Here is a 10929-nt window from a genome sequence, read left to right on the forward strand (position 1 = left end):
AACTGCAAAATTAGCGCCTAGTCTTCAATCAGCCAAAGAGGACACATGTAACTCCTCTCCTGGAGAGTTGGGCAACTCATTCCACCAACATGGAACCACTGATAAAGAGTCTTGAATTTGACCTAGCGTTTATAGCTGGTTGACACACTGACTCCCCACTGGCTCCCTGTAGTGGCCAGAATTAAATGTAAATCTCTCACTTTGGCCTATAGGACACCGACTGGATCTGCTCCCTGCTACTTTAATTCAATGATCAAGATGTACATCCCCAACCACCTACTGTGGTCTTCTGATGAGCGTCTGCTGTGTCAACCAGCTATAAACGCTAGGTCAAAATTCAAGACTCTCTTCATCAGTGGTTCCATGTTGGTGGAATGAGTTGCCCAGTACTTTCCATTCCTGTAATAGTTTTGTGTCTTTCAAGAGGGGTCTTAGGTATATCTGTTCAACATGCACTTAGTCTATTAAGCACTTCTTATATGTTATGGTTTGCATAATATAGTATTGTTTATTTACATTAGGGATCATTCCACCTCAATTCAACAAATGCCAAAACATTAGATTGGTATACCTAATACATCCAGAGAAATAAAATTTTGAACATGGTACCCCCCTTCTGATTTTTGGCACCTTTGCGCCCTCATCTAAATCTGCAGCAAAGTTCAGATGTCATTATCTCAAAACGTTTTCAAGCTAAAGACTTCAAATGTTCTGTGCATAATACCTATAGATTCCACACTGTAAAAAACAACCTATAGAATTTACCCAATTTATCGAAGGTGAGGATTTGCATCTGCTTTGGTTGGGTAAAGTCAATCTATTATTTTGAGTAAAGACTACCTACATTCAACAGTTATGAAATACTTAAATAAATTAGGTACAGTTTACCCAAGATTTTTTCAATAAAGTTACTCAAAATAATAGAGTAATATTAACTCTAGATTGTTAGGCATTATTAACCTACTTAATAATTACTAGTAATAATTAGCTAAAATGACTAATTAATTATGAGCCTATTCAGTTAAGTTTTCAGACACAGCAGACTGTATTGAGAAAGTTAACTTGTTTAATCAATCAAATGACAGAGAATATACAAAAAGGATCATACAAAATATTCACAATATATTCAAAGAGTTTGCTCAAACAAAAAGTATACTCATACAACTCTGCTTTGTGCTTTACAGTATGTGTCTGTGTGCACCTGATCACTTCACAACTGGTTTTCTGAAACATAAGGCTAAATAACAAAACATTCAAAAGAATGTACACAGTTCAGTGCTTCTGCTGTGTGTGTATCCAACAGACGTGTCCAACACCTGCAATGGACAGGACAGACAGGCAATCATTGTTATGTTTGCATGATTCACAACAGAATGTGTACATGGTTATGTTAAACTGACGATAGAAAGTTAGCTAGTTAGCAACCTAATGAAGCTACCGTCGAATATTAGCTTCCAGTGAAGTTTGTTTGAAATTGAGAGTGAATTAAGTTGTTAGCATACACTGGACAGTTAAGTAAACACAATTCCTTCAAATCCTTGTGCTCAGAAACAAGTAGAACTACATTTGAATGTTAAACGAATATATAAAGTGTAACTGCTAGGTCTAGCGAGTTCGCCCATTGACTTTCAATGTGTGATGTTAGCATGCTAGCTTTCACCCACAGAGGGGGCGAATTTCTGAACCTTCTAAACCAGGGGTCGGCAACCCAAAATGTTCAAAGAGCCGTTTTGGACCAAAAAACAAAAAACAAATCTGTCTGGAGCCGCAAAAAATTAAAAGCCTTATGTAAGCCTTATATGATGGTAACACAGGCTGTAAGTGTATATTATCTATATTAGCCTACTATCAAAATGACTAAGTAGGCTACAACGAGGCTACATAATGAGCTTTCATGATTAAATGTTTTTCCCTACAGCGCATCTCGGAGAGAATGACACACCACGTGACTACTCCGCTGGTGCTTTAAGTTCAACTTCGTGTAATCACCATCCGTGAACCGTTGTTTCCCACGTTTTAATATCTCTCAGGCTGCAACAAAATTTCTCCAGAAGTAGGCTACTGCAATCGCACTTTTTCTCTCAGTCCCAACTAGTCGGCTGCAAATGTAGCATGCCTTCCCTGAAAATGTCTTTCTAAATGTCTCTCTTTTTGTTGTTCGCCAACTTCTCATTACGCAAGCAAACATGCAGGCAATCCTTCCGCAATGGCAATGAAAGCAAATGATTCGGTCCATTCTGCCTTAAATTCTCTGATCTCATCGGCTATCTTTCTCTTTTTCCCTTTGGGATCCATGGCATGGCCATGCTGACACCCGCCGGTTTGTTTACAACCACAGCCACCTGCATGGCACGGCGCCGCCCTGAAACGTGTGTCGCAGGCTATCAAATCTTCGTTGACAGAAATGTTGAACTTTAATATTTATTATGCACATTTTTACAACATTGGAAAACGTTAAGAATGTTTGTCCTGATAAAGAAACCATATTAAAACAAACAAACAAAAATCCCCCTATTCATTTTCATGCATTTTTGAAGACGCTCAGGGAGCCATCAGGGTCGCGCTAAAGAGCCGCATGCGGCTCCAGAGCCGCAGGTTGCCGACCCCTGTTCTAAACGAACGACCGTCCAAACTTTCTGGTTCAAGCATGCATGCACGTTACCCCGACTACACATTCCCTATGATACACAGCAAAGCAACGTGACAAACAGGAATCAGAGCTTACCTTGAATTCAGCAGCTCCACCATAAGCAGACAATCAACTGAGCACACGTCCCTCTAACCGTCAAGTATAGAGCAAGAGTCTTTGGGTATATTTTATGATCGTTTATTAGGTAGAATTTGTTACTGTTAAAAGATAGGTAATGTAGGTAGAATTTACCCTTTATTATATATTTCAGTTGCTGATCAATATACGTAAGTACATTTTAACCCATTCGTAGGGATTATAATTACCACCATCCCTTAGGTAGAATTTGTTACTGCTAAAAAATAGGTAATGTAGGTAGAATTTACCCTTTATTATAGATTTCAGTTGCTGATCAATATACGTAAGTAATTTTTAACCCATTCGTAGGGATTATAATTACAACCCTCTAAAATCCTTTTTTACAGTGCACATATTCATTCGTAGGCCGTGTGTGTTGATACTGACTGTGTTTCAATCTTGTGAAATCAGTAGAAAAATTGCAGATTTCTTTCAAACCCCCACATTGGGTGCCCCATTACACAATTTATGGACAAAATGTTTGGCCAATGGTTATGTCTCTCTACAGACGTGTTTAAGCTGTCTTTGAAAAAATAATTAAGAGGTGTCTATATTGCTTTTTTGTTGGAAGTATTGTGACACAAAACTGAAAAATTGTATCTCCCCATTACAGAGGTATGACAAGCTATACCAATGAATTGAACACATCTCCAGAAAGAGTATGAAATGGGCGTTCAGTATGGAGCTAGATCTGTCTCTTTATTATTCAATCATAAAAAAGTGTGCTTCAATCAAAAAATATATCTTCATTCAAAAAAACATTCACTTCTGTCAAAGAAAACACATTCAATCAAAGAAAAAAGTGTTTGAATGCAAAAAAAAATTGAGACAAAAAAATGCCTTTCAACACCGTTTTTCTTTGATGTTAAAGAAAAAACACTTCAAAACTTTTTTTCACCTCCAACCCCCCACCCTTTTAACTTTTGCATTTGAGTTTTATGTTTGCATTTGCAGAGTGATTTTTTTCATTTAGATTGTTTTTTCTTTGGAAACAACCTTTTTTGACTTTGAATAGTAAAGACACAAATGTCCTACCCATAATATGGCCCAAAGACAAAAAAGATTGCTTTGGTCAAAGGAAATATTTTCAATTAAAAAAATGAACTTAAATCAAAGAAACATTTTCAATCAAAGAAAAAAAGGGTTCAAATGCAATTATTTGGGTCTCACATAGTTCTGGCATTCAAAAACTTTTTTCAATGTTGGGGTTTTGATTGATTGATTGATTTTTTTTTCTTTGAAGCAACATCTTTTTTTATTGATTTTTTTTTTCTTTGAAGCAACGTCTTTTTCTATTGAATAATAAAGACACAAATGTCCTACCCATATTATGGCCCAAACAGAAAAAACATTACTTCAATCAAAAAAGCTGCTTTAAACAAAAAAACTATCACTTGTATCACAAAAAACATTTTCAATCAAAGAAAAACGGTGTTGAAAGGCATTTTTTGCATTCAAACACTTTTTTTCTTTGATTGAATGTGTTTTCTTTGACAGAAGTGAATGTTTTTTTGAATGAAGATATATTTCTTGATTGAAGCACACTTTTTATGATTGAATAATAAAGAGACAGATCTAGCTCCATATTTCAGACTGTGAAATTTCAAGATGGTATTATGGCTGCAGTTATTTAAACTTTATTTTTAAAATATTGGTCTATTACAACAATTAGTGTTGTTTTTTTGTGCTATTATTTCATAATCCTTGTCTTATTCCTAAGTATCAGATGTTTATGTCTCATACTGTTAAACATTTATTTTTTCATTTACTTGCTGGGTGATGAACTAATAAAATATTTCCTGTATTTCCTAAATAAATTGTTGCTGTCACTATTTAATGCCACTAGATGTCACTATTTAGTGATATCAGCAATTTGTCGTTATAGTTGACCAATATTTCAAAAATAACATTTCAATAACCATAGCCATAATACCATCTTGGAATTTCACAGGCTGAAAGCCCATTCCATTCTCTTTCTGGAGATGTGCTCAATTCATTGGTAGGCTATAGCTTGTCATACCTCTGTAATGGGGAGATACAATATCATCCAAATTGATTATTTTTCAGTTTTGTGTGACAATACTTCCAACAAAAAAGCAACATAAACACCTCTTAATTACCTTTTCAAAGACAGCTGAAACACTTCTGTAGAGAGACATAACCATTTGCCAAACATTTTTATTATAAATTGTATAATGGGGCACCCAATGTGGGGGTGTGAAAGAAATCTGCAATTTTTCTTCTGATTTCACAAGATTGAAACACATTCAGTGTCAACACATACGGCTTACGAATGAATATGTAGAATCTATAGGTAGCAATCATTATTCACAGAAAATTTGAACACTTTTTGACATCTGAACTTTGCTGCAGATTTAGATGAGGGCACAAATGTGCCAAAAATCAGAAGGGGGGTACCATGTTCAATTTTTTTTTCTCCGGGTGTATTAGGTATACCAATCTAATATTTTGGCTAAGTCAGTTTAAATGGTTACTCTTTAGATAGTAAGTTTGAAGCAAATCTGAGATGGTCAAGCAGAAATTTTCTCTAAAATCCGTTGAATTGAGGTGGAATGACCCTTAGGCCATTAAATGAATTGACATTGTTATTTATTATTGCTATACTCCTTAATGCATCGTACCATAATAACTCCTTAATAACCGTACCATGCCACTATTGTAATTTTATGATTGATTGAATGGAAATTATTGTTATGAAAATTATTATTTGCTATTCTCCTATATTTTCATTGTTTCTTTTCATTAAGTTATTGTTTTAATTGACATGGTTTGCTATTGCTATTCTCCCTAATGTAGTCTGACCTACTTTTTAAATTGTACACTGTTAGATGAATTATTGTATTGTTTTTATTTGTAAATCGCTTTGAACAAAAGCGTCAAATCCAATAACCATAACCATAACCTAAAGTCCTTTGTTACACTTTAAAAAGTAAAGTAGTACTCAACTGCTGTGTGCCCCAGTAAAATATACAGTCCAGGTTCAACTACATTTCTCGCAGGGTACTCGTCACACCGATATCATATAGCTATCATGTGAACAAGCGGAATCTAAGCTCTTCAATGATATAAACATCAAATTGAACATTACGTAAAATGAAATCATATTCGCATTCTGCATACAAATTCAGAATACAGATTCTTCACTCAACACATGGCAAACCATATACAGTCAACTCCAAAAGTATTGGAACACATGCTTAAAGTTTAATATAAAATCATCTTTTAGAAATTGATCTTAATGCCTTGAATGAAACAATGAGGAAATATTCAACCTTTAATGACATCAATTTTCTTTGTGAATGGATAATGTATTGTAAATAAATAAATGTTTTCCTTAAAATATAGGGGGTCATAAGTATTGGAACGCCCATGTTAAATTCCCATAGAGGATTTTTATTTTTATTTTTAAAGGCCAGTTATTTCATGGATCCAGGACACTATGCACCCTGATAAAATCCCCTTGGCCTTGGAATTAAAATAACCCCACATCAACACTATACCTTCACCATACTAAGAGTTTGGCATGCTCAATGTCAGTTATTAGCTGTTAGCTAATTCGCTGGTTTGAATTGCATTGAGCTCAACAGCTAACAGCTAATAACTGACATTAAGCATGCCAAACTCTTAGTATGGTGAAGGTATAGTGTTAATGTGGGGATATTTAAATTCCAAAGGCCAAGGAGATTTTATCAGGGTGCATAGTGTCCTGGATCCATTAAATAACTGGCCTTTAAAAATAAAAATAAAAATCCTCTATGGGAATTTAACATGGGCGTTCCCATACTTATGACCCCCTATATTTTAAGGAAAACATTTATTTATTTACAATACATTATCCATTCACAAAGAAAATTGATGTCATTAAAGGTTGAATATTTCCTAATTTTTTCATTTAAAGCATTAAGATCAATTTCCAAAAGATGATTTTACATTAAACTTTAAGCATGTGTTCCAATACTTTTGGAGTTGACTGTATCACAATAAACAGCAGACCTAATGCTGTTACACTGTTACACCATTACAAAAAATTACATTTCATTTTCCTCAAACTAAAGTGAAATAATAAAGTATAGATTAACTCAAGTTTAACTTTTTGTTATGTATTGAATTATATATGCATTCAAATTCTATTTTGCAAATTAATTTTAACTGGATCCATGGAAAAGGTTCATCATGTGTTTAGTGCCAGCATTGCATATTTGATTGTTGAAGTACTAGGCCTACCAGGTATTGCATTGCTATGGAGCGTCTCAGTGGGCCTGGAGGTCCTATGAGGAACACATCTTGCCCCAACAGATCCTTTTGCATAATCCATCGAAGATGCTGTGCAACGGTCTGGGGCAAGCTATCCAAGACTGCAAAAGACAAGCGAAATAGCTGCAAGTCCTACCAGAGGTACCAGAGTGATTAAGTCCACACAAGTGAGGCTTACTGAAGAGAACAACCAACCAGCTTTTAGATGCACATAAAACATCAATCAGTAAACAAGATCAGCAAGAGAAAAGGTCGAAATAGATCAGAGCAGGTTGCTTACTGTGGTTAATGGGAACAAATTCTGGTCTTCTTGGCTTTTTGAGCTGATATGAAAGGTCTCCAAGTTTAACAGTGTCACCTACAGAAGTGAAGGATGTAGTTTTACTAGAGACACTATGACAGATCGTCCTGTTGTGCTAACAACAAGGTCAGCTAATCACCATATTGAACCCTCTCAACAAAACAAGGTTCTCATTTTTCCTTCTCTACTTATTTATTTGTTATTTTTAATCAAGCATGCCTGTGACTTGTGCTAACTAGCAGCATAATTTACCATTGTGTGAGCACACAACCAGGGCTACAGACACTATAAATATCACTGAAACTATACAGAACATGATAACAAGCAGGCCTAGTAATTTCACAAGGATTTAACAGTACCTGGGGAAGTGTTTAAGAACTTGCGTTTAACATTATGACCATAAACGGAACATATCCATTCACCCTTCGACATAACAGGTCCCAAAATATTCCTCATTCTTGTTGCAGCAACAGCAGCAGCTGTGCCTTTACATATGATCCTTGAGGGCATTTTAAACAGCAAACCCAATGAATACGCTAAAACAGTGCAATGATAAGGGCATTCATGACCCTACGTAACCGCTTTGTGATCATTACTTTCAAGAAAAGATGGATTTCAGAAGTTAGGCAACGGATGCGTCCGTCAGGAAATTCTTCCGACGAGCGTCATTGTGCACAACAACATTATGTTCCTGTATTTTAAAGGCGCCGTTTCCGTGCGCCTGAAGCTCGTCTTGCTCGGCCCGTCACAATATTTGTTTCTCACTGACAGAGAGCTAATTGCAGTTCCCAGTGCTATTTTATCAACATTCCCCTCTTGCCTTTCTTTCTTGTGAAAGCACTGTGTTATGAGAATGTCGTGACGCAGTGCTTGAGACGGACTGCTGTGGCCTACGTGCCGTTATTCTTGGGTTTCATCTTCAGTTTCATTGTGTAGGCTAATTTCGTTAATTTTAGGGGGGGATTATGAAAACTATATATTGTTGGAATCCTTACACACTGAAGAATCAGGAAATCTTTAGTTGACAATTTTCAGAAGTCATTAATGCAATCATTTTGAGTCGTGAAATGGTGTAGGCCTAGAGTGCATTAAAGGAACATTGTGTAAGATTTCCAATGATTTGTTACCAAAATCAACATTTCCCATTATATGGCCTCATTCATGTTTAATTAGGCTAGCCTACCACGACCACCAATTCGAAGCTAGGGAATACAGTGGATTATCACGCTGAAACGTATAGGCCCTTTCCAAAACGTGCCCCTAAACCCTCCCCCTTCCACTTCGTTTGCGCGTTCACGCGAAGGTCCGCCACATTAAGTATCATCTAGGGTGACCAGACGTCCTCTTTTGCCCGGACATGTCCTCTTTTTGAAACCTAAAAATGTGTCCGGGCGGAATTTCAGAATCGTCTGGGATTTTGTTATTCTAGCCTAACGTGTTTTCACCGAATTTGCATTGCTCTCTCTTTCATTCACATAGTAGGCTAATCACGCCCTCCCCCTACAGTTCGCTTTGCATTGAATTGAAGTGTAGAGCCTGACCTTAGAGCTACCGTCATTGGTCGATATTCTCGGCCTAAACATTTAATTGGTTATTCACCTCGTCAGCGCACACTTCCTTGTTTACCACTGGCGACGCGCAAAACTATCCGGCATCTTCAGCCATGCCGAAACGCAAGTGCAAGTTCACTGACGAATTGAAACGTAATTTCCATGTTTTCGGCTCAGTCGAGATCAATGCAAAGCAGGCAGTTTAGGAGGACTGAAAAGTATCAGCCATTGGACAACTTTTCAACTTTAAAAATGTCTCATTTTGTGCAATTTTATTTTTTATTATTTTTGTTTTACCATTGCTGTGACTATACTTTACATTGTATAGCCTACAAATGTATAGTTTGTTTTTGCACATTTAAAACTTTCAACTACAAAATAGTCTTTTGAGACAGTGCTTTTCTGTTAGTGTTGGGCCGGCCAATAAAGCTCATTATCATATATCACCATGTATGTTGACACAATTGTATGCACGTGTTCATAGGTGCATAGCCTATGTGACCCAAATACCCCCCCCCGCTGAAGTGTCCTCTTTTTTGCAAACTCAAATCTGGTCACCCTAGTATCATCCAAAACAAAATTTGAGTCAAGTGAAGTGCCTAGGGAGAGGGGCTACCACGCCTCCAGGAGCAAGTCTGCATGGATGCTGACTTGGTAGGCAGGTGCAACCGTTTTCACTTGTTCGTGCAGCTCATGTAATCTCCCTGCCATTTGTTTTTTTAGTCCGTATGACAGCATTTACAGACAAAAGCGTGATTTAAGCTACATCGTAACAACTCATGTTTAGTTTGATACTCAGTAAAATGGGCAAGATCGTACAGAAGTAGGCTGTAATATTTACACATGTGCAGGTCGCATTCTACAGCACTTTTTATAATTTGATGTTAAATAAAGCATAAAATTCAACTCCTCACTCATAGCAATGAAACGAAATTCAACTCCTCACTCATAGCAATGAAACGAGAGAAGATGAATACATTCTAATACACAGGGGTGTCCAGAACATCTTTATTGGTGATTTAATATATATTACCTTCATAATTTCTATGAAAACAATAGGACGTAAATTCCCTTCTCTACGGTGGCCCTGAAGTTCAAAACACAACGGCAAATCACACAACACAACACAAATAAGACAACAACACAAAAAGAGAAAACACGGCCCCGACGTGCACAACACAACGGCAAATCACACACAACACAAAAAGAGAAAACACGGCCCCGAAGTGCACAACACAACGGCAAATCACACAACACAACACAAAAAGAGAAAACACGGCCCCGAAGTGCACAACACAACAGCAAATCACACAACACAACACTAATAAGACAACACAACACAATAAGGGAAACCACGGCCCCGAAGTGCACAACACAACGGCTAATCACACAACACAACACAAAAAGAGACAACACAACGGAAGAGGTAGGCACCCTCGGGCCACATGAATCGTCGTTGATTAGACAAAAGAACTGGGACACTTAACCCTCGAGTCTAAATCCCCCCCTGGGGATTTGAGAAACTGTTCCAAACACACATCTCAATCTCTGCTAGTTTTTGTCCTGGAAATATATAAGTGACACCATTGGACACCTTTAATCGACTAGTTTCCATATACAGTGCCCTCCAAAAGTATTGGAAAACATGCTTAAAGTTAAATATAAAATCATCTTTTGGAAATTGATCTTAATGCCTTAAATCAAACAATGAGGAAATATTCAACCTTTAATGACATCAATTTTCTTTGTGAATGAATAATGTATTGTAAATAAATAAATGTTTTCCTTAAAATATAGGGGGTTATAAGTATTGGAACGCCCATGTTAAATTCCCATATGAGGATTTTTATTTTTATTTTTAAAGGCCAGTTATTTCATGGATCCAGGACACTATGCACTCTGATAAAATCCCCTTGGCTTTTTGAATTAAAATAACCCCACATCAACACCATTTGGCATGTTATTAGCTGTTGGCTAATTAGCTGGTTTCATTCTCATTGAGTTCAATGCAATTCAACCATTAAAATTAAGCATTT

The 10929-nt window shown here is 36.7% G+C and overlaps 1 protein-coding gene across 1 annotated transcript in view; it reads right to left on the minus strand.

Moving 5' to 3' along the window:
* The window catches only part of vwa8 (von Willebrand factor A domain containing 8), a 284869-nt gene extending 276894 nt beyond the window's left edge, over positions 1–7975 (minus strand). Inside the window, exons 1-3 of the mRNA XM_062533722.1 lie at positions 7703–7975; positions 7323–7400; positions 7013–7143 (exon numbers count right to left, since the gene is read on the minus strand). Coding sequence (XP_062389706.1) covers positions 7013–7143; positions 7323–7400; positions 7703–7853 — 360 coding nt within the window. The 5' untranslated portion in view covers positions 7854–7975. The remainder of the gene's footprint in view (positions 1–7012; positions 7144–7322; positions 7401–7702) is intronic.
* Positions 7976–10929: the final 2954 nt, after the last annotated feature.

This window comes from Sardina pilchardus, chromosome 4, assembly GCF_963854185.1.
Source record: "Sardina pilchardus chromosome 4, fSarPil1.1, whole genome shotgun sequence".
Classification (NCBI taxonomy): domain Eukaryota; kingdom Metazoa; phylum Chordata; class Actinopteri; order Clupeiformes; family Clupeidae; genus Sardina; species Sardina pilchardus.